This window comes from Panthera pardus, unplaced genomic scaffold, assembly GCF_024362965.1.
Source record: "Panthera pardus isolate Hobbes unplaced genomic scaffold, ASM2436296v1 HiC_scaffold_13, whole genome shotgun sequence".
Classification (NCBI taxonomy): domain Eukaryota; kingdom Metazoa; phylum Chordata; class Mammalia; order Carnivora; family Felidae; genus Panthera; species Panthera pardus.
This window is the reverse complement of record NW_026526688.1, coordinates 159,192,043-159,214,718: the sequence shown is the minus strand read 5'-3', so window position 1 is coordinate 159,214,718 and position 22,676 is coordinate 159,192,043. Positions and strand designations below refer to the sequence as shown.

At 39.1% G+C, this 22,676-nt stretch overlaps 2 protein-coding genes and 1 pseudogene across 4 annotated transcripts in view; 2 read left to right on the top strand and 1 right to left on the bottom strand.

Annotated features, from left to right (window-relative positions):
- POLR2B (RNA polymerase II subunit B) overlaps nt 1-12,793 on the top strand; it is a 42,348-nt gene extending 29,555 nt beyond the window's left edge. For all 3 annotated transcript variants that reach the window (XM_019468951.2, XM_053901545.1, XM_053901546.1), the window contains 9 exons: nt 3,550-3,646; nt 4,637-4,731; nt 5,982-6,232; nt 6,325-6,414; nt 6,652-6,759; nt 7,506-7,619; nt 8,009-8,169; nt 11,865-12,060; nt 12,518-12,793. In XM_019468951.2, the coding sequence (XP_019324496.1) occupies nt 3,550-3,646; nt 4,637-4,731; nt 5,982-6,232; nt 6,325-6,414; nt 6,652-6,759; nt 7,506-7,619; nt 8,009-8,169; nt 11,865-12,060; nt 12,518-12,607 (1,202 nt within the window). In that variant the 3' untranslated portion in view covers nt 12,608-12,793. The remainder of the gene's footprint in view (nt 1-3,549; nt 3,647-4,636; nt 4,732-5,981; nt 6,233-6,324; nt 6,415-6,651; nt 6,760-7,505; nt 7,620-8,008; nt 8,170-11,864; nt 12,061-12,517) is intronic.
- LOC109278557 (heterogeneous nuclear ribonucleoprotein A3-like) lies at nt 1,295-3,538 on the top strand (annotated as a pseudogene).
- IGFBP7 (insulin like growth factor binding protein 7) overlaps nt 12,691-22,676 on the bottom strand; it is a 72,198-nt gene continuing 62,212 nt past the window's right edge. Inside the window, exons 3-5 of the mRNA XM_019469010.2 lie at nt 14,817-14,933; nt 13,959-14,085; nt 12,691-12,961 (exon numbers count right to left, since the gene is read on the bottom strand). Coding sequence (XP_019324555.1) covers nt 12,942-12,961; nt 13,959-14,085; nt 14,817-14,933 — 264 coding nt within the window. The 3' untranslated portion in view covers nt 12,691-12,941. The remainder of the gene's footprint in view (nt 12,962-13,958; nt 14,086-14,816; nt 14,934-22,676) is intronic.

Below are 22,676 nucleotides of genomic sequence, written 5' to 3'. Positions count from 1 at the left end.
TCAAAGCAATAGGAATGGATTCAAGTTAAAAACAAAACTCCGGAATCTGCTACCTTGGGCCAGGCGTGTTTAAGATAGCCAGCAGAAAGCTTTCTGTGGCATAGAAGCCAGAGCTTTTAAGGGGCAAATGTTGTTAGTAGGGAGGAGGGCCTGCCCTTTGCATGCATCTCTCTCTCTAAATCTGTTTGTGCCTTCGGTTGGGAATTACTGGGAATGAGAGACTTGGAGGAGAGGAGTGTGTCTTCAGTGTCCCAGACCCAGACCAGTAGCACCACCACCTCTTACGCTGCATCCTTCTTGTTAAAACTGCACCCCTGGCTGTATGCATAAAGGAGTAAATGAATGGTGTGCCTTCTCATGAGGGGTGGGTTGCTTTTTGAAAGTTGAATTTAGCTTTAGGGAAGCAAATATAAACATTTGATTCAGAATTCAGATAACCAGAACATTCAGTTATCCAGATTTAGTTGCTTTGTATTCTGTAGTCATAATCTTTTACTCCACATTTGAAATATTTAAATCAAGATATGTTAACTATAGCTTTAGAGTTGAATGTATTTTAATTTTTGGAAAATCTGATTCACATATATGTGCATTATATTCATTGAAACTCCACCCACATTCAGCAGTCATTTCTTAGATTTCAGTCCTACTAGTTCATAGGGTGTTTTAAACTTTTGTCTTTTTAAGTACTTGTTGTTTTCTTTACAGTCTCACCAAAAGTAGTTTGGGCAGCAGCAACTAAAAATAAGATTGTGGTGTGGAAGGTGGCCCCACGTTTTTGTTAGTATAGGGAAAGCAGAATGGTACTAGGTTCAAACTGCAAATCAGGAGACAAGGAGCTGGGACTTGAGTCTGTTGTTTACTAACTTTGGGAGCATGGATAAGTCATTTAAATAGTTCTTTCTGATAATGATGAGAATAGTAGTACCTCATTTATGGCACAGGGTTGCTGTGAAAATTGTGAAACTTGGTTTAGGGAAGTACTTTGTAAATTAAATAAATTTAATGTTTATTTTTGAGAGAGAGTGTAAATGGAGGAGGGGCACAGAGAGGGAGACATAGAATCTGAAGCAGGTTCTAGGCTCTGGGCTGTCACCACAGAGCCTGACACAGGGCTTGAACCCACAAATGGAGAGATCATGACCTTAGCCGAAGTTTCACGCTTAACCGACTGAGCTACTCAGGCTTCCCAGGGATGCACTTTATAAATATGAGGTGACTTGTATGTGTAATCACCAATTATAAGATGGGTACATTGAGAATGACTACCTCTTTTTTTTTTTTTTTTTTAATTTTTTAATGTTTATTTATTTTTGAGAGAGAGTGCAAGCAGGGGAGGAGCAGAGAGAGAGAGGGAAACACAGAATCTGAAGCAGGCTCCAGGCTCTGAGCTATCAGCACAGAGCCTGATGTGGGGCTTGAACCCACAAACCGTGAGATCACGACCTGAGCCGAAGACAGACGCTTAACTGAATGAGACACCCAGGCGCCCATGACTACCCCTTTTTTAAAGTTTGTTTATTTTGAAAGAGCATGAGCAGGGGAGGGGCACAGAGAGGATTCTAAGGAGTGCTGTCAGCATGGAGCCCAACGTGGGGCTTGAAGCCATGAACTATGAGAGCATTATTTGAGCCGAAATCAAGAGTCTGATGCCTGACTGAGCCACCCAGATGCCCCAGGTTTTGCTTATTTTATTCATTAAGCCTTCAGAGTAGTTGCCTCATTTATTGCTATCCCAGGGGAAGTAGACTTTGACAGGTACTGCGGTGAAAAACATTTGTGGCAAATATGGCTACATAAAATTGCTTTAAAAGAAAGGGTCAGTGACTAGCCTCATCGTTTCCTTCGGTCCCATATCAAACTTGAGTTGGCAGAGGCAAGTCTGGTTTCAAAATGGCGGTAAAACCCCTGCCTGAACGCCTCCAGCCCCACTCTAGCCATCGCTACCAGGGGGAGGAAGGGCATGATTCACAGGAACCAGAGCAGTTGAGAAAACTGTTTATTGGTGGGTTGAGCTTTGATACTACATATGATTGTTGAAGAGAACATTTTGAAAGAATGGGGCACACTTACAGATTATATGGTATTGGTTTCAGGGGTTTTGGTTTTGTGACTTATTTGTTGAAGAGGTGGATGCAGCAATGTGTGCTTGACCACACAAGGTTGATGGGTGTGTAGTGGAATCAAAGAGAGCTGTTTTTACAGAGGATTCTGTAAAGCTTTTGTATTAAAGAAAATACAGAAGAATACCATGAGAGACTACTCTGAAAAGTAAGATTGGCAACATTGAAACCACAGAAGTTATGGAAGATGGGTGGAGTGGAAAAAAGGATTTGCTTTTGTAATTTTTGATGATCATGATACAGTTGATAAAATTGTTGTTCAGAAATACTACACTAATGGGCATAATTGTGAAGTGGTAAAGGCCCTTTCTAAACTAGATATACAGTCTGCTGGATTGCAGAGAGGTTCTCATGGAGGTGGATCTGGCAACTTTTTAGGTGGTGGGGGAAACTTTGGAGCTAGTGGTGACTTTGGCCATGGTGGAAACTTTGGTGGAAGAAGAGGTTCTGGTGGTGGAGATGATGGCAGCAGAGTTAGTTATAAAAGAGGTGAGGGTGACAACTATGACGGTGGTCCTGGTTATAGTCGTGGAGGAGGTTCTGGTGTTGGTGGACCAGGATACGGAAACCAAGGAGGTGGATGTGGTGGTGGTGGTGATGATGGTTACGATGAAAGAGGAAATTTCAGAGGTGGTAAATGTGGTGGTGGGAACTATAATGGTTTTGGAAATAGCAGTGGGCCACAGAAGTAAAATTATGGGCCCACGAAACAGGGCAGTTTCAGTGGAATAAGCTTGGGCAGTCCCTGTGGTGGTGATTATGGATCTAGTGGTGGAAGTAAATGATGTGGTAGCAGAGAGTTATAAAAAAAAAAAAAACTCAGAAGAAAAGGGCTACAGTTCGTAGCAGGAGAGAGAGCAAGGAGTTACCAGGAAAGCTACAGGTTACTTTGAGATATTTGTCCCAAATGCATTAGAGGAACTGTAAAAATCTGCCACAGAAGGATCAATGATTCAGAGTGAGAAAAGTTACTACAGCTTAAACAGGAAACTTTTCTTATTTAGGACTGTCCTAGCCACAGTTTGCAAAAAGTGCAGCTATTGCTTAATGCAGGGTAGTGTCAATTAGATGTGCATTCCCACCCCGACTCCCTCTATTTTTAAAGATTTTATTTTTAAGTAATCTCTACACCCATTGTGGGGCTTGAACTCATGACCCTGAGATCAAGAGTCGCATGCTCTACTGATTGAGCCAGCCAGGCATCCCTGGATGTACATTTCTGAGGTCTTTTATCCATTATAGCTTTGTCTTTTTTGTTGTTGTTTTCTTTTTTTCTTTACATCTGGTATATTGCCCTATAAATTGTGGTAGTGGTACTAGGAATAAAAAATTAAGGAATTTTTAACTTTTCAAAAAAAAATAAAAGGAATAATTTTTCTTTGTTTCCTATATGATACTTTAATGTATGTTTTTACATGCACTACAGGTATCAACTCCATTGTGGCCATTGCATCTTACACTGGATATAATCAAGAAGACTCTGTTATCATGAATCGTTCAGCTGTAGACAGAGGCTTTTTCAGGTCAGCTATTTACAACAGTTGTCAAAACATTAATATTTTAATCAAAAAAAGTTTTTTAAAAACAAGTTTGGCTTATGTATCCAAACTTTTTGGTGGTTTTGAAGATCAGGCTAGAAGAGATTTTGATCTGACTTGACAGCAGAGAAATTTTTCTGTTAAGATATTTAATCTTTTGCCTCAATTCATGATGCTTTGTGGATATTTGGCAGACACATACTGTTGTGTGGATGCCTATATATAGTGTGAAATCATTGCCTGACTCCAGAAAACAGGAGGCCTGGTTGATGGTCATGAGTGACTGAAGACACTATTTCTTGTGTCTCAGGATTTTCAGATGTTAATATGTTGAGGCCCCCACCTCCCACACTCTTTTTTGGTAAGCAAAGACATCTTTGCATTTAGATAATGCAGAAACGTCTAAAGAAATAAAAATAAACCTGTAATCTTAGGATCCATAAATAACTATTAAAATTATAGTGTGTTTTTTTCAATCTTTTTTTTTTATCATGCTTCAGTTATTTTATTGGCAAATAATCTCAAATGCATGGCATATGAAGATTGGTTAAAAACTGGGAATTTAGAAGATGGATTTTTTTCTGTTTAGTTTTAGAGGATAGCACTAGGATCAGAGGGTAGACGGTAGACATGATAGCCGAGTATCATAAACTTCTGATTAGAAATATTGGAGCAGATCCTGTGTGACCATCTCTGAGGGACATTATGGAAGGGATTCTTATTTCAGATAGGTTGGATTTAGTGACCTTTCTCACATATAATCCAGCCATGTTAAGATTATGGGTCAAATGCTACATGTGTGGCCCATGTAACAGCAGTTAGGACTTAACTTTGACCCTTAATACAGTTAACTCTTGTCCTAGATTCATGGTTTAAATTGTCTCCCAAATAACAATTAAGTAAAAATTATTGGTTATGTTCTAAGTCCTTTTATGAAAGGAAAGTAGAAATTACCTTTATAACCATGTGTTTTAGGTCTGTTTTCTATCGATCATATAAAGAACAGGAATCTAAAAAAGGATTTGATCAAGAAGAAGTTTTTGAGAAGCCAACCCGTGAAACATGCCAAGGTAAGTGATACTGATGTTTAAATTATGGAATTTTATTTATTTATTTTTAAAATTTTATTGTTTTTTTTAATGTTTATTTAGTTTTGAGAGAGGGAGAGACAGTGGGAGTGGGGGAGGGAACAGAGAGAGGGAGACACAGAATCCGAAGCAGGCTTCAGGGTCTGAGCTGTCAGCACAAAGCCCAGTGTGGGGCTTGAACTCACAAACTGTGAGATGATGACCTGAGCCAAAGTTGGACACTTAACTGACTGAGCCACCCAGGCGCCCCTAAATTATGGAATTTAAAGTTAGTTAACTTTACCATTGCTTTCCTGAATAATTTTTCTTCTCCCTCCCCCCAACCTCCCACCACATGAGAATATGTTTTCATGTTATTCTTAGAACTCTTATATAAGAAAATATGTGTGTTTGCTTAAAGTCTTTGCATGTAAGAGCTGGCTTGTTTTAGTTCTTCCATCCTGGTAGATCCTGCATTGAAGAGGGTATTTAGGAGATTAGAGAGGTCATATAATTTCATATAATACGCTACAGCCCCATTCTTACTTGTACTGTGAACTGTCAGTTTATGTGTTTGCATGGGAACTCCCTCTCCTCTCCACATTGTAGTGTGACTACATTTGTGTAATCACAATATTTGTGTACATTTAACAGACAAGTGAGAGGACACCTAGCACTTTTTTTTTTGTTTCTTCTAGAAAACTCAAACTTATTTTCTAGTTATTTTCACAGATACTTAAAAACTGTGTATGCAGTGGAATGGATGGCATGTCCCAGGGAAATGGGGCATCTCTGCCACAGTTTTGACTTCTAATGGTATTGTGTGAAGTAAAATGTGTTACATTTTTTAAATCATCTATTATTCCATTCCTGTGGGTGGTTCTGTGTAGTAATGAATTGATGTCCATCGAAGTTAAGATTTCCACAAGATGAAATTAAAAGTTTCTGTGGGAGGATGTGTGTTAGAGGGCATAGTCTTTTCTCCTTGATATTCCTTTTCATGTAAAAAAGAGATCAGAACATGGCAACACCCTTATCCAAAGTCACCCAGCAAATAGTCTGATTTTCCAGTGCTCAGTCCAGTGCTTTTTTTAAAAAAATTCATGGTGTTAAAAATTCCTGTGAACTTCCCTCTGACTTGGAAATGATTTATGTATTTGGTTTTTAATCTTTTAGAGGGATTATGTGACATTGTAAATACTTTTCTATATAGTAGTACCATTTCAGAAAATTCCTTGTCTGTTTCTTCATAGGTATGAGGCATGCCATTTATGACAAGCTGGATGATGATGGTTTGATAGCTCCTGGAGTCCGTGTGTCAGGAGATGATGTTATTATAGGCAAAACAGTCACCTTGCCTGAAAATGAAGATGAATTGGAGGGCACTAATCGACGCTATACCAAGAGAGATTGTAGCACATTTCTTAGAACTAGTGAGACGGGAATTGTGGATCAGGTTATGGTAACTCTCAATCAGGAAGGATATAAGTTTTGTAAAATAAGGGTGAGTATAGCTTTGTCGTACTTGTATGTTTATGAAGAGCTGTTTATAAAAAGTAAACCAGTTTGAACTAACCTCTTTTTGTATGAATTCAGGTCCGCTCTGTTAGAATTCCACAGATTGGAGACAAATTTGCTAGTCGACATGGTCAAAAGGGTACTTGTGGTATTCAGTATAGACAAGAGGTGGGTGTCTTTTATCTCCCTCACCCCCACCCAAAGTTCTGTTTAACATTTTATTAAAATTTGCTTTAATTTAAAAGTATAAAGGTGATAAAGCCTTGACTTTTTAGTGTTGAATAAGTATATGAAGATACCATGTTGAGCACAATTGTGGACGTAGAAAACTTCAAGGGTGGGGGCCAGTTCTAGTTTTGTAGCTAAGAGAGTTAAGTTTGTCTCCTTTTAAAAATTCCTTTGTAGGATATGCCTTTCACCTGTGAAGGTATCACCCCTGATATCATCATAAATCCCCATGCCATCCCCTCTCGTATGACTATTGGTCACTTGATTGAATGTCTTCAAGGGAAGGTAAGAGATTTTCTTTAAAAATATATACTCCAAACTAATGTTTCTTCCAAAATGATGATATGTGATTTCTGTCATATTTGAGTTTGGGGTTCTTTGTTGGAAAAAGCTAGTATGATACTTATTTTCCTGCTTTTAAATTGGTTATGATTTTTTTCCCCCCTGGCAAAAATTTGTGAAGTTTTGGTTATGTCAGAATTTTTGTAAAATTTACTACATCCAACCTCTACATACATACATGGTTATTATCCTTTAGACTGGTTCTTTTCTATAGATGAAGAGTTAATTCATTGGTGGTTAGTTCAGTATGCACTTAATAATTTTATAGCTATATTACTAGCTATAAAGTTTTCTAATTTTAAGTATTTTGTTAAGGTGGAATGGCTAATCCTAACCCTAACCCTAACATGTGTGGCTTGGTTTTAGGGCATTAAAATGTCATTTTCTTGGAGCCATAGGTGGGAGTCTCATTCTTTTTGTGTCTGGTCTCAGGGATAGCTTCCTTTTTGAAGGCTTATAATGGAATTAGTTTAATCTTTTTGGTAGATTAGTTTGTTATAAATACTATTTCATGTAAGATATTAACAAAATGAAACTTATAGTATTACAGCTTTATATAACATAGATTTTTAAGTTCAAAATCTTACCTGTATAGAAAGGATTTAAATTGAATATATTTTTATTAATGAAAGTCTCCTTCTAAGAGGAGACTAAAGGATGCAGCCTTTTAAAGACTTTTTTTTTTAAAGGTATCAGCTAACAAAGGTGAAATTGGTGATGCCACTCCATTTAATGATGCTGTTAATGTGCAGAAGATTTCTAATCTATTATCTGATTATGGCTACCATCTCAGAGGAAATGAGGTACGTTTGCTCTTTAGTAGTTATGTCTGTTCTGTTTTGTATGTGTGTACTTTCATTCTTAAAAAAGATCAACCCTTTTATTGAAGTATGACACATACTTTATATACACAAATCATTAATGTGCAGCTTGATGAATTTATTTTACACAAAGTGAACACACCTTGTGTGACTGGCACCCAGATCTCAAAAAGAAAATTACCAGTACCCTTTTAGTCCTAGATACCCCCTCATGTCTCCTTCCAGTTTCTACTACCTTCCCACCCAACCCCAAGGTAAACATTCTCTTGACTTTTTATTAGTTTTGTCTTTTGATCTTCGTATAAATGAAATCATACAGTATGTGCATGTATATTTAGTATTTTAAGTCTGTACTTCAAAATTTGTTTCAGGTCCTGTACAATGGGTTCACTGGTCGAAAAATCACATCACAAATTTTTATTGGTCCTACATATTACCAGCGTTTGAAGCATATGGTGGATGATAAGATTCATTCTCGTGCCAGGGGACCTATTCAGATCCTTAATAGACAGCCCATGGAGGGTAGATCTCGGTAAGAGAGCTGCATCACCATCATTGTTATTATTCATTTATTTAAAAAAAATGTTTATTTTTAAGAGTGGGGTTGGGGGGAGAGAGACAGAGAGGGGGGTTGGGACAGAGAGAGAGAGAGAGACCGTGAACCCAAGCAGGCCTTGTATGAGGGGCTTGAACTGGTGAATGGTGAGATCGTGACCTGATCCAAAATCAAGAGTCAGATGCTTAACCAACTGAGCCACCCAGGCTCTCCCATCGTTATTATTTTTTAAAAAATTATTTTGAGAGAGACAGAGAGTGCAGGTTGGGGAGGGGCAGAGAGAGGGAGAATCTCAAGCAGACTCCGCACTGTCAGGGCAGAGCCTGCACTGTCAACGCAGAGCCGGATGCAGGGCTTGAGTATTAATTAGCCTTTTTAAATGAAAACTGTCACTTACAAACATAGACACAATGGTATAATGAAACCCCCATGTGCCTGTCCCTCCACTTCCATAATTAACAATGGGACTTGTTACGTTCATCTCCCCATTCCTACCAACTCCTGATTATTTTTAAGCAAAGTCCAGATACCAATTTTTTCTGTAAATGTAGTTTAGCATAGATTTACAAAAGAGTGGTTCTCAAATTTCTTGGTTCCAGGACCTCAAAGAACTTTTAAGTTGTATTTATTGATGTTAATCATGTTAGAAGTTAAACTAAGACTTAGAATATTAATTTATTAAAAAATAACACTTAATAAGCCCACTACATATTAACAGATAACATTTAAAATTTTTTTAATTTTTTAAGTATTTGAGAGAAAGAGCATTCACATTTGCACATGTGCATGTAGGGGAAGGGCAGAGAGAGGCAGAGAGAATCCTAAGCAGGTTTCATGCTGTTAGTGCAGAGCCTGACATGAGGCTCAGTCTCACGAACCGTGAGATCATGACCTGAGCGGCTATCAAAGGTCAGATGCTCAACCAATTGAGCCACCCAGGTGCCCCCAACAAATAACGTTTTTGTTTTTGTTTTTGTTTTTTTTAACATTTATTTATTTTTGAGACAGAGAGAGAGCATGAACAGGGGAGGGTCAGAGAAAGAGGGAGACACAGAATCTGAAACAGGCTCCAGGCTCTGAGCCGTCAGCACAGAGCCCGACACGGGGCTCGAACCCACGGACCGCGAGATCATGACCTGAGCCGAAGTCAGCCGCTTAACCGACTGAGCCACCCAGGCGCCCCACAAATAACGTTTTTAATGGAAAATATATTTTCCAAATAAATTTAGTAATGAGTGACATTGGTTTACCTTTCTGCAAATCTTTTTAATGAGCTGATTTGCTAGAAGACAGCAGGATTCTTCTGTCTGCTTCTGCATTCAGTCCACTGCAGTATTTTATTTTTTATATTTAAGTATACAAGGAAAATCCTACTTCCCATAGATACGTGGTTGGAAAAGGGAGGAATATTTTAATAACATTTTCAGGTGACTTTGTATATTATGTTTTGATGCTACACCAAAATGAAAAGTTGTAGTTTCTTAAAGGCTAGTTGTAATGTAGAAGCCAACTCAGTGAATCTTTTGTATTCATTATATTAAAATCCACTGGCTTGTCTTGCACTTTGAGTGTATCTTTCACACGTGTAATTTTGTAGCACCATAATTGGCTGTTTGGAAAATACTGGCTCATGTTGACATATTTATCCAAAAATAGTTCACATTTGTAGTGGCTTCACCAGTGTTATCAGAAGTCTTTTATTGGGACACTATTAAAGCCATAATGTTGAATAGAGGTTTTCTAAAATTCTAATTTTTGACTGAAAGATCAAAAGGTTAATCATTTTGAACAGATATTTAAAATTATTTTCCTTTAAGTGAAAGGCATATTACTTTGTTCATTTTTCTAAAAATGTCTGCCAAATAGTTGGTGTTCTCAGTGTTGAATTAATATAATTGCTGTCAGCTCTTTTTTCAAGATATACTCCCTTGGGAAAAGTGATTAGCTCAGAATCGTGCCAGTATTTTTCTTCAAGCATCCTCCATATAGAAGTGCTTTAGAACTTACCATTAGGTCATAGAATATTAAAAATGTGTATTCTCAGGAGTCAAGGTTTAGTAAAACTCTAGCTTCATTAATGACATTCTTAAGTAAAACTGGCTTTTCCCTCCTCCCTTCACAGTGGAGAGCATGACTACTGCTAGTACGTTTGGTTCCACTGCCTGGACTTGTGTTCAGCAGTTTTACTCTGTTTCTTTTGCAGCCATCTCAGTGCAAATGTCAACACAGTGAAAGAAGTAAATATGCTGTATTATAAAAATAGTTTTCACCCTCACTGGGTCCACAGGCCACACCCAGACAACTTCTACTTGAAAAGATTAGAACACTAACCTAATCGCAGTATTTAGTTGACTCTTGAACAACACAGGTTTGAACTGTGCAGGCCTACTTATGCACGGATTTTGATGCAGTACTATAAATACTTTAACATTTTTTTCTTCTAGGTTTATTATAAGAATACATATGTAAAATATGTGCTAATTGTTATTCGTAAGTCTTTGTCAGCAGGTTATTAGTAAAGTTTTTGGAGAATCAAAAGTTCTATTTGACTATGATTTTTGACTATGGGGGGGAATCAGTGCCCCATACTCAGGTGTTGTTCAAGGGTCACCTCTACCTCAATATTCAGTGTCCAATGTTCAAATTTTCCTGATTGAATAATTTTTAAAAAGGTTTGTTGATTTTAATCAGGAGAGAAGTCCGTGCTTTGCAGTTGATTGATCTAAAAAAAAAATTTTTTTAATGCTTACTTTTGAGAGAGAGAGACACAGAATCCTAAGCAGGCTTCAGTGTCCACGCTGTCAGCCCAGAGCCCGATGTGGGACTCGAACCCACAAACCGTGGGATCATTGACCTGAGCCAAAGTCGGTCACTTAACTGACTGAGCCACCCACGTGCCCCTAAAGCTTTTTTTTTTTTTTTTTTTTTTAAGTCTATAGATTGTCTTCCAGCTTTTTTTCCTTGCAGTTTATTTGTTGAAGCAATTGGATTATTTGTCCTGGAGTGTTTTCTCACACGCTGGATTTTGCTGATTCTATTCTTGGGCTGTATATTCCTGTTTTTCTTGTAAACTGCTAATTAGATCTTGAGCTTTGATGATATGAAGGGTTGCATTCTTGTGCAGTAATACTGTATAGGTGGTATTGTAGATTTCTAGTATCTGGTTGTCTCTTAGTGATTTTAGCAGTTATTAATGATTGAAGCCCTTAATTTTATTTTGTCACTTAATAGTTGGAATAGTTCTGTAGAGAGAAATCTTGTTTCAACTGGTTACCTGGTGACATAGTTCCTAAAGGCATGATAAATACTTCATTCTTTATCAGTTTTCAAAATAATGAGTTGTCTTTCATCCTCCAAAGTTGACCGATAAATTTTTTTTTTTGGTAATATTAGAAAATCATTGGTTTTATGTATTTTGTATATTAGGAGTGTTAGGGAAACTGTCACCATCCACTTTTTGGCCATTTGAACAATGTATTTCATTTTACTTCCATATTGGGGAAACCTGTGATCATTCACCTCTTCTTTCCATTAGTTTTGCCAACGTACATTTATCATTTCAGGCTTGATTGCCTGGGAGACTCATTCATGGAGAAACGGATTTGGAAAGTCAAGGTGGTGGTAGTAATAGAAAATAAGTACAAAATAATCTGTTGTTTGTTCCTTAACAGTGATGGTGGCCTGCGTTTTGGAGAAATGGAACGAGATTGTCAGATCGCCCATGGAGCAGCCCAGTTTTTAAGGGAAAGATTGTTTGAGGCATCAGATCCCTATCAGGTTCATGTTTGCAATCTTTGTGGAATAATGGCAATTGCTAACACGAGGACCCATACATATGAATGTCGGGGCTGTCGCAATAAAACTCAGGTGTGTAGACCTTACGGGCAGTTGATACTTTGTCTAGGATATAACCATGTTGGTCTAATCATCCAGGCAGGTTCAGTGTGGTGGAACAGATTGACATTTTCACAATTTTGATTAATACTTCCATAAGTTTTAAGTGAGAAAAAGAGAAAAACCAGTATATCATCTTTGGAAATGACTTGTACAAGGAATTTTAAACATTTTAAATTAAGGAGTTTTTTAAAAAAAAAAAAAAAAACCTTTTGAGAAGGGCAAATATAAATATGTCTGACAGAAAGGCTGAAATACCAAAGCTGCTCAGGAGAAAACCATGAAAAAGCCAAGGCAGCAGGAGGAATGCTACCAGCCTACTCCCTTATTTATCATCTACACTACCAAGTCCTTACAATTTTTTCTGGGGTAGGTAAATGGGGTCACTTCAAATATAGTTTTGCTAATTACCTTTTTTTCTCTCCCCCAGATTTCTTTGGTGAGAATGCCTTATGCGTGCAAACTGCTGTTTCAGGAACTTATGTCTATGAGTATTGCGCCTCGAATGATGAGCGTCTAAGCTGTTTTAAAGAAGCCTCAAGATGCTTGTAAATACTTGTTTTTATAATATGGCCTAAAACAAACAAAAAAAACCCAATGTACTGCATTGTGAGAGAAAGCATTTTATTGATTTTAATTACATGCATGCTTTTCTTCTGTAAATAGACAATAAATTTTTGTAGATAGTCTTGATGTGTTACCTTTATTTTGGATCTTCCTCTATGTAAAACCAGTGAATATAACTAAGCGTTAGTGGGTTGAATGAAAAGAAACTGGTTATTAGGCAAGCACTGGTTATTACAGCAAGTATCCAGGACTGCTGTTAGTGATGCAGACTAATATATTCTGCAGGTTTATAGGTCAGCACCTTCACCTATTCGAAAAAAGAAAAAGATGAAAATTAGAAAGTCAACCACATCCATATCTGTAATTTTCAGGTACTTTAGTGTTTTCCATATATGTGAGGATAAAGGATATATAACTATAAATGATACGGTGGTGTGCTCTTTGGAATTTGGGCTGTGATTTTTGTTGTACCGGTCTATGCATAAGAGATGGGCCTTATTACAGAAGTGGAAGAGTTCGTTTCACAAATGAGCAAGTGGAGAGCTAGAGAGGCTTTCATTCAAAATTTCAGTGGAGGATTAGTGGCAGAGCTATCACCTCGCTTTACACATCTTGGCCAAAGAGAATTCTGGCCAAACACATGCTCACTTGATACTTCCTCCTTCCATACCACAGGTGAGTGATCTGCACGGTGGGACAGATGCTGATAAATTTGTTATTTTTGGTTTAAGAGAAAGCCAGTTCGGACATCAGTCCACTAGAACTATAGAAATGTAAAGTAGCACCGCTCTGACGCCACCAGGATATTGATGGTGAAGTGGAGAGAGGCAGCTAGAGCTGGGTACTTGTCAGTATACTTCCTCTTCTGGCTTTTTCTTATAAAAATCTCAAAGTGAAGAACCAGAATTGCCCACAATCGTTTACTTTTAAATGGAAGTTTAACGTAATAGTCACAACACCAAGGAAAAAAATGCCACATGGATAGAAAGTTATGGGAAATAGAAGTGATTCCCTTCAAATTTGAGTTTTAACTCTTCCATGTAAGATAAGGCGAAGCACCTAAGTCCTAACAGTAGTGTTCCATAGGCATCCAGATGTTGTTTTACAGCCATGTGCTCTACATTTTGGTAGCATGCTTTTGTGGATAATGAACATACAAATTTCAGTAAGAGCTGTCTCTGATGTTTTCGTTCTTGGTTCTGTTATTAAACAAAAGCATTAGCCCTTTTTAAAGGGCCTTGGTTCTCTTTTTTTTAAACAAAAGCACGAGTTCTTTTTAAATGGTTGTAAGATTTGTTACTTACCTTTTCTCACTGGTATTTCATGTAAGGCATCAACCACTGTAATTTTTGCCGATGCTGAAGCCTGTCCTTGGGAATTGGATGCATGGCACTCATATTCTCCAGCATCTTCCTTACTGAGAGGAGATACCTGTGAAAGAGAAAGGATGTTTAGTTCCTCTGTGGCAGTCCTCTCTTTTCCCAGTGGCTTCAGCTCATTCTTTCTTAGGATGAATAGTAAAGAGACTGCTAGAAATAGCACCAATACTGTGCTGGGGGACCCAGCTGCTCTTTGTGTTCTGCTAGGAGGATTCACGCTCTGAGGGCACACCGTGGACAACTTCTGATCACCCTGCAGAGGTAAAGAGCTGTCCAACAGGTACACATACTAGTTTGAGGAAGACCTTGACAGAGTATAGAAGTTCTATCTAGCAGTATCACACGTCAAGTAAAGTTAATAATTGATTAACTAATGCTCGGGCCATTTAGTTTCCTGTGAGGATTTTGCTTTGAATTTCTTTCTTTCTTCTTTTTTTTTTAAAGTAAGCTCTAGCCCACCGTGGGGCTTGAACTCACAACCCGGAGATCAAGAGTCACATACTCTACTGACTCAGCCAGTCAGGCGCCCCTGCTTTGAATTCTTAAGAGAAAAAATTAGTTCTCATTTATTTGTTGGTTATTTCCAAAACATTCAAACAACCTCAACTCTTTTTTTTTTTTTTTTAGTTACCTCTGAAAGAGGAATAGCAGGCTCCTAGTAGGGCCATTGCAAAGATGGTGGCAGGGCAAATTCTTTCAGCCCGGGCAGGACATCTGGCACCTTTGCCAGGTTTGCAGTGCCTAATCCTAAGAATGAAATCCTTGCCAGTTCTTTGTACTCACCAGCACCCAGCCAGTGACTTCATGCTTTTCTGGGCCACCCCGCGTCTGAATAGCCAGGTTGTCCCGGTCACCAGGCAAGAGTTCTGTCCTTTGAACTCCATAGTTACCCCTTTTTACCTGCAAAAACAAAAGGAAATACTGTTGGGCTTTCTGCATTGATTTATCAGCTTGGAACATGATCAACATTCTTAGAATTGTATAGGGCATACCTCAGACTTTCTAACTGGATTAAACCCAGCAATTTCCATATTACCCTTTCCTTAATACTTACATATAGATCTTCTTTTATTTCCTCCTGTAAGTTTCCCTCTAAGTTTATATGTTATATTTTTTAATGTTTATTTTTGGGGAGAGACAGAGCGTGAGCGGGGGAGGGGCAGAGAGAGAGGGAGACATAGAATCTGAAGCAGGCTCCAGACTCTGAGCTGTCAAGACCAGAGCCCCGATGTAGGGCTAGAATTTGGGAACAGTGAGATCATGACCTGAGCCAAGATGGCCATTTGACTGAGCCATCTGGTGCCCCTTTGTATTTTAAATTATTTTTCTGCATGCTTGGGGGAACACACACCGTCATACTTTCCTGCCACTGGCTACCATCATTCACTCATGCCCTCGTAAACTCTGTTTTTCTTTGCTGAGTTTTTTCTTGCTTGCCACACCATGTTTGACAAACTGTGTCACCAAGTGCTAGGTCTGATTCTTGGGACCTTATACAAGAGCCCAGGTCCTGCAACCACTACAGAAATGGAAAATCAGTCGAGTCCAAAGCCAATATCATTCCTTTTGTTCTGAGGGCCAAGGGTTCACCAAATGGTTTACTAAAGACCTGACAAAAGCTGCCTACCCCCGTGTGTGTCATGGTGAGAACAGGGATGGGTTAAGAAGACACGCACCTTGGTTTGAGGGCAATAATGAACACTGTCCTAATTTTCGCCCTCCTGAACTGTGTTCATTATATAAACTCTGAAAAATACATAAAAATATACGGAAAAGTAAAATTTACTTATAACCCTTCTGTGCATATAGATTTAGCATAAATTTGGAGAAGTGGAATTGCTTGAGTCACAGAATACAAATATTTTAAGGTGTATGATAATGATGGGTTTAAAAAAATCACACAGATACATGAAGTAATGTTTGTTTATTCCATCCCAGGCCACCTTTAAGAGCTAGCTTGATGTTACTACCTCTAATTAGAAAAAAGGATCTACAATTTCACGTAGCTTTCATTTTTTTCTTTTATAATTAAGCAAATTCTAAGCCAAAAAAGACCACCTTACAGTACGAACCCTCCACATTAGTGCCGCTGTTCTGCGTGATCCCACGCTTACCACGTGCTGTCACTCTGGTCTTGACTTCAAACCTACTCTTTTTCTGTGGTGTGACACCAGGGCCAGGGCTCTGAAAACCACGAGGGACCTAGGCCAACTCCTACTCTAAAAAGTATCTAGCATTACTGATTCGGAATGCCTGGATTTTGCTCGTTTGCTTTTCCCCCCCTTGGATTTCCCCATATTGCGACTCTTAGAGAAAACCAGGTAGCTTAGTGTTTTTCGCATATAAGTGCTAGAAAGACAAAACAGATGAACAGGCATCTTTTTTCCTTCCGTTTCTCAACTAGCTGGCAAAACAGTTCATGCTAGTGCAGATTTTTTTGTTTTTGTGCAGATTTTGAAATATTTAAAAATTGCTTTAATAATGGTGTAAGTATTAATTTGATTTAATGGCCAAAGTAATAGATCTCTGGTCTTTACTGAATTTTAGGATTCTTTAAGAGCTTTGTGTGTGACCAAAGCAAAAAAACACTACTGCCTGAATTACTGAATCTCCACAACTAACCTGTTGGTCCTCAAAGAATGTCACTCTTAGGGAGAGTGTTCTGTGAGGAAACCTGGTTCACTATGTACAGAGAAATTGTTCTTGTTAAGTATTGGATTAGAAAATGAATGTTTAACGGAACTCATATTTTAATATATTGTAAAAAGTTACATACCACACAGAAAACCTGTAGAAATGTCAAGAATTACTACATAGTGAATTTTTTATATGGCATACTCCCCTGCTCCCTTATGTAAGGGGAGTTCACTGATAAATGTGTTCTCTAATTTGGGGGGAAAAAATATGCAGGCTGAAAAAAGTGGCTTCTAAAACAATTCTACAGATTTACAATAGGCTGGAAGTGCTTCAGAGTTTGACCCTTAGAAATCTAGGCAGAAAAACCTGGCTAGCAGTCACTGCTCACCATAAAGGGTCAGCTAGGAGAAAATCAGGAAGACCCAGGAAGTCCTTTCAGCGCTCTCTGCTTGGATTTTAGCTGTAACAACGTCTTCCTGAATCCTATTGCAGATAAGCAATTAATAATAAAAAAGTGCCAATGACTTTGGAAGTAGGGTGGATTAGTCTGATTCTTACAGGTTAATACATTTTGAAGCTTCACTGAATGGTTCCCATTCAGTGAACCATTAAAGGACATTTATGCAGTACAGAACATATTTGCTGTGCCTTTTTGGTAAAGTTTCTGAAGAGGTTTATGATGAAATAAATACATGTCTGTTGAAACTTTCAGATCTCCAGCCACTGTAACCCATCAAAGACAAAATGTCTAGGAAAAAAATATTTGTAATATGTGAGAAAGTTGGTCATTATCTCTCATGTACAAAAAGCCACAGACTAATAATAACAACCCAACAGAAAAATGGGTAAAGGGGGGGGGGGGGCGCCTGGATGGCTCAGTTGATTAAGTGATGGACTTCAGCTCAGGTCATGATCTCACAGTTTGTGAGTCTGACCCGCACATCAGGCTCTGTGCTAACAGCATAGAGCATGCTTTGGATCCTCTATCCCCCACTCCCCTGCCCCTCCCCCGCTCACCCTCACTCTCTCAAAAATAAAAAAATGGGTAAAGGATATTTGAACAGGCAATTCATATAAAACACAAACATGAAAATATTCTCTTCAAAGTATGTAAAGACCTTATATATAAAATATATAAAGACCAAAAAGCAATGCAATTAAAACTGGGCAGAAGACATGACCAGACATTTCTCTAAAAAAGACATCCAGATGGCCAACAGACACATGAAAATGTGCTCAACATCACTCATAAGGGAGATGCAAATCAAAACCACAATGATACCACTTCACACCTGTCAGAATGGCTAAAATCAAAACAGCAAGAAACAATAAGTGTTGACGAGGATGTGGAGAAAAAGGAATACTCATGCACTGTTGGTGGGAACACAAACTGGTGCAGCCACTATGGAAAATAGGATGGAAGTTCCTCAAAAAGTTAAAAATAGAACTACCCTATGATCCAGTAATTGCACTGATTATTAACCCCAAAAATACAGAATGCTAATTCAAAGGGATACACGCACCTTTATGTTTACAGCAGCAGTATGTGCAACAGCCAAATTATAGAAGCAGCCCAAGTGTCCATTATTAAATGGTTAAAGATGATGGGGTATATATACACAATGGAGTATTATTATTCAGCCATACAAAGAATGCAATCTTGCCATTTGCAACAACATAAAGCTAAAGAGTATAATGCTAAGTGAAATAAGTCAGAGAAAGACAAACACCATACAATTTCACTCATATGTGGAATTTAAGAAACCAAAGGGGGAAAAAAAGACAAATCAACAAACAGACTCTTAACTACAGGGAACAGTTACCAGAGGGGAGGCGGAGGAGGAGATGGTTGAAATAGGTGATGGGGATTAAGGAGTGCACTTGTGAGGAACACTGGGTGATGTGTGGAATTGCTGAATCACTATATTGTGCACCTGAAACTAATAGAACACTGTTAACTATACGGTAATGAAAATAAAACAAATATTTAAAAAAGTTGTAGAACCACAAAAATATTTAAATACTACAATGTGAAAGGGACATCTGGGTGGTTCAGTTGGTTCAGTGTCCAATTCTTGATTTTGGCTCAGGTCATGATCCCAGGGAGTGTCCAGCTCCACACTGAGCATGGAGCCTGCTTGGGATTCTCTCTCTCATTCTCTCTCTCTCTCTCTCTCTGTGTCCCTTTCCCCAGCTTGCACTCTCTCTCAAAACAAAAAACAAAGCCCACAAAACTACAGTGTGAAAAAAAATATTCTCAATGTAGTCAAGGAAATCAAAGCAATAATGAAAGGAATTCTTTTACCCATCATTAACAAAAATTAAAAAGTGGGTGCCTGGGTGGCTCGGTTGGGTGAGCGTCCAACTCTTGATTTCAGCTCAGATCATGTCCCAGGGTCATGGGATTGAGCCCCATGTTGGGCTGCATACCAAGATGGAGCCTGCTTGGGATTCTCTCTCTCCCCCTCTCCCCCTCTTGCACTCTTTCTCTCTAAAATAGAAAATAATAATAATAATAATAAAAAGTAGGGCAATATTCAGTGCTGGTAAGGATGCAGGAAAATGGCACCCATCCCTACTGGGGGAGTGTGAACTACTACAATCTATTTAGAAAGTAATCTGACATTGTCTATTAACACTAGCATTAAATCTCTTGACATACTTAGTCATGTATCTTTTGGGGGGACTCTATCCTGTCGGGGCAGGGGGAAGGACTTAAATATAGGATATATATAGACTCATGTTTAAGGTTGCATTATTTAACGTGGTCAAAAATTGGAAACCACAGAAACAATACAGGAATGATTTAGTAATTATGGAGATCCATACTTGGAATATCATGTAGTTGCTGAGAAGCAGACCTAGAGGGATGCCCACAAAGTATTTATTGAGAAAAGCAAATTTCAGAGTAATATGCTCACTATATTCCTACCTCACTCCATATACTGAGGATATGTGGGTGTATGTATGGGCACAAGTGAGGGTATAGAAAGATAAAACCAGGGCAGTTCACACTGGTTATTTTAGGGAGTGGAAGGAAGAAGGGAGATTTTGAACTCTCTTTTTACATCTTTGGAGAGCTTCTCCTTATTACCATTATCACTTATTATTTAAAAAAAATTTTTTTAATGTTTATTTTTGAGAGAGAGAAAGAGAACATGTGCGAGGCAGAGGAGAGGCAAAGAGAGGGAGACAGAGGATCCAAAGCGAGCTCCACACTGACAGCAGAGAATGAACTGCGAGACCATGCATGACCTGAGCCGAAGTCAGACAGTTAACTGACTGAGCCACCTAGGCGCCCCCTTACTATTTTTAATTAAAAAAAAATATTCTAGGTTTTGCAAGCCCAAATCTGGAGAAATCTCAAGGCAGGAAAAGAAATGAATAGAGAGCCTCAGTCTCAGAAACTCCCAGTGTTTGGAAGGAATTCTAGATGATTTATCTTCTCTGTAAGCACCATCTCTCTGACTTACCTGGGTTAAGGCTATTTCAGCCTGAAATATGGCTATTTCAGTTCATTTCCCCATTTCAAAATATTGCTCCTGGAATGTTTGTAGGCTGGAGGTTTGTGAAAAAGTATGGGGCTTGTTAATATCATATGATAACTACAGGGCAGAAAAGCACAGACCGTTCACTGGGCTGTGGCAGCCACAAGAGGTACTACTTGAGTGTCTGGAGAGCAGCAGGCTTGTTCTGTCAGCTCTGCTCTTGCTGAGAATTCTTGAGCAAGAAAGACATGCTACCTTCTTTGAACTTCAGCTTAACAACTGAGATTCTAATATTCGTTTATAATAAAAAATCACTTCTATGCTTACATTGAATTTGAACGTGACCTTTTTTGCTTGTATTCTTAACAGTCTGGTTACAGGGAGAGTGGGGAAAAAACGGCCTATTTAATTTTTTGGGTCGGTGACATGGCCCATAGAAGTATATTCTGCATTGGGATCTGGAATATACAAAAGAAAAGTTGTATGAAATGACACCCCTACTAAAAGTGATCGATGTGCCTTAAGATATTTTCTGTTCTTCTTTTTATTTTTAAAGAATCTGGGGCACCTGGGTGTCTTGGCTGAGTGTCTGACTTTGGCTCAGGTCATGATCTCACAGTTCGTGAGTTTGAGCCCCGCATCGGGCTCTGTGCTGACAGCTCAGAGCCTGGAGCCTGCTTCCGATTCTGTGTCTTCCTCTCTCTCTGCCCATCCCTTTCTTGTGCTCTCTCTCTCTCAAAAAATAAATACACATTAAGAAAGAAAAGAAAAGAAAAAAGAAAAGAAAGAAAGAGAGCAAGCAAGCAAGCAAGCAACCACGCTGAGAGAAAAAAGTTAAAAAAGAATCTCCTGGTTGTGATCCCTAACATTGAACTGAACACTCACTGATGGGTCACGGCCTAAAAAAACATTGCTTTAGGTCATGCATGTGGCAAATTACATTAAGAAGGTACAGAAAATTCAGCAGAGCCTGGCAGCTGGGTTTTTGCTTGTTTCTGGCAAGTCTCCTCTGTCCCCCACCTCCAGCCACAAATCCTCAGGGAAGCCCGTGGGCTCTGCTCCATATTATCCCAAAAGCTTAAAGGAAAAGATTTCAAGGCAGATTTATTCCCCTGGTATGTATGTATGTTAGCTGGGGTGGGGCAGAGCAAGAACTGAGGAAATCATTCTCTGCCAAGATTTGTCAATAAGGTCATAGACTCCAGACACTTGGGTCACCCTGATCCCTAGAGAACTGCAACAGAGCTTTTTATGGATACTCTTTGGAAAAGTTGTTCCTCCGCTTCTCCACCCTCTGAACAAAGCCTCCAAATAAGCAACGAGGAGCAGCAGCAGCTTTGTCAGGAGGCGCACATCCACTGGCTGCATTTTTGCTCTTCACTGCTTGCTCCTTGCTCCCCTTCCAAAAAGAAATTTATGGAGGTATAATTTTATTATTCTCTTCAACAGAAGTTTCAGCTGTAAAAGTTAGTTGCAATGTAGCTGGTGGAGTCTCTGCCCACCCCCACTCCCAGGCACTTTTTGGAATCACCCTTCCCTCCCAACCGGATGGTTCCCTTGTCGGGGGGAGGGGGGGGTGAGGGGGGGGTGAGGGGAGGGGGGGGTGAGGGCGGTAGGCGGGGTGATGCACCCCTCTGGCCACCTGGGGGAGCCAGAGGGCAGCAGGTGACCCGACCTGAGTCCTTCAATGGGATTTACAATGCAGCAGGGAGAGGGGGAGCCCTTTCTTTCCTCTGGAGTCTTCAAGCTGTGATAATAACATGAGCTTGGAGCTGCCAGTGACAATGCGGCCTAAGGTGTGGAGGAAGCTTCTTGAGGTAAAAGAAAAAAATGAGACCAATACACTGAGAGCGAAGAGTCCTGACCACTTGCGTACCTGGATCTAGCTGTCCCAGAGGCTGGAATCACCACTCCTCACCCTCCCTTTTTCTTGCCCAAAGTAGTTTGAAGTGAGTTTCTACAACTTGCAACATAAAGAGTTCTGTACACAGGAGCCACAATCTGCCTGGAATTCTAGAAGTTGATCCTGTGGTCAGATACCAGCAAACAAAATAATTAAGAGAGACCACCTTAGAGATTGCTGGAGAAGTAAACCAGCCAAAAAGGAGTATCTGGTTATACCTTTTTACTTAAACTAGATTTCCTTTTTGTTGGCACAAGTTTGATGATATTTACTCCATAGTGCTGTCGTGAGCCTTAACCGAGGCAAAATGCACAAAAAAGGACATAATGAAAAATAATGTACAGTATAACTGTGAAGTATTATTTGATCTGGCAAATGAGTATTTTCTTTTGCCTTCTACAGACTTGCTGAGAATATGCTGTCCTTCAAATGTGAAGACAGTTACACAAGATAATGCCACTTGAAGAGATATATTTCCAGGAACAGTAGCTACCATCAACTGAATTCTAGCTATGTATCTGATAACAAGCCAAGTAATTTTACCTGCATTACTCTATGCAACCTTTACAGAAATTATATGCTGCCTTCACCATAAAGGAGGAAACTGAGGTTTAA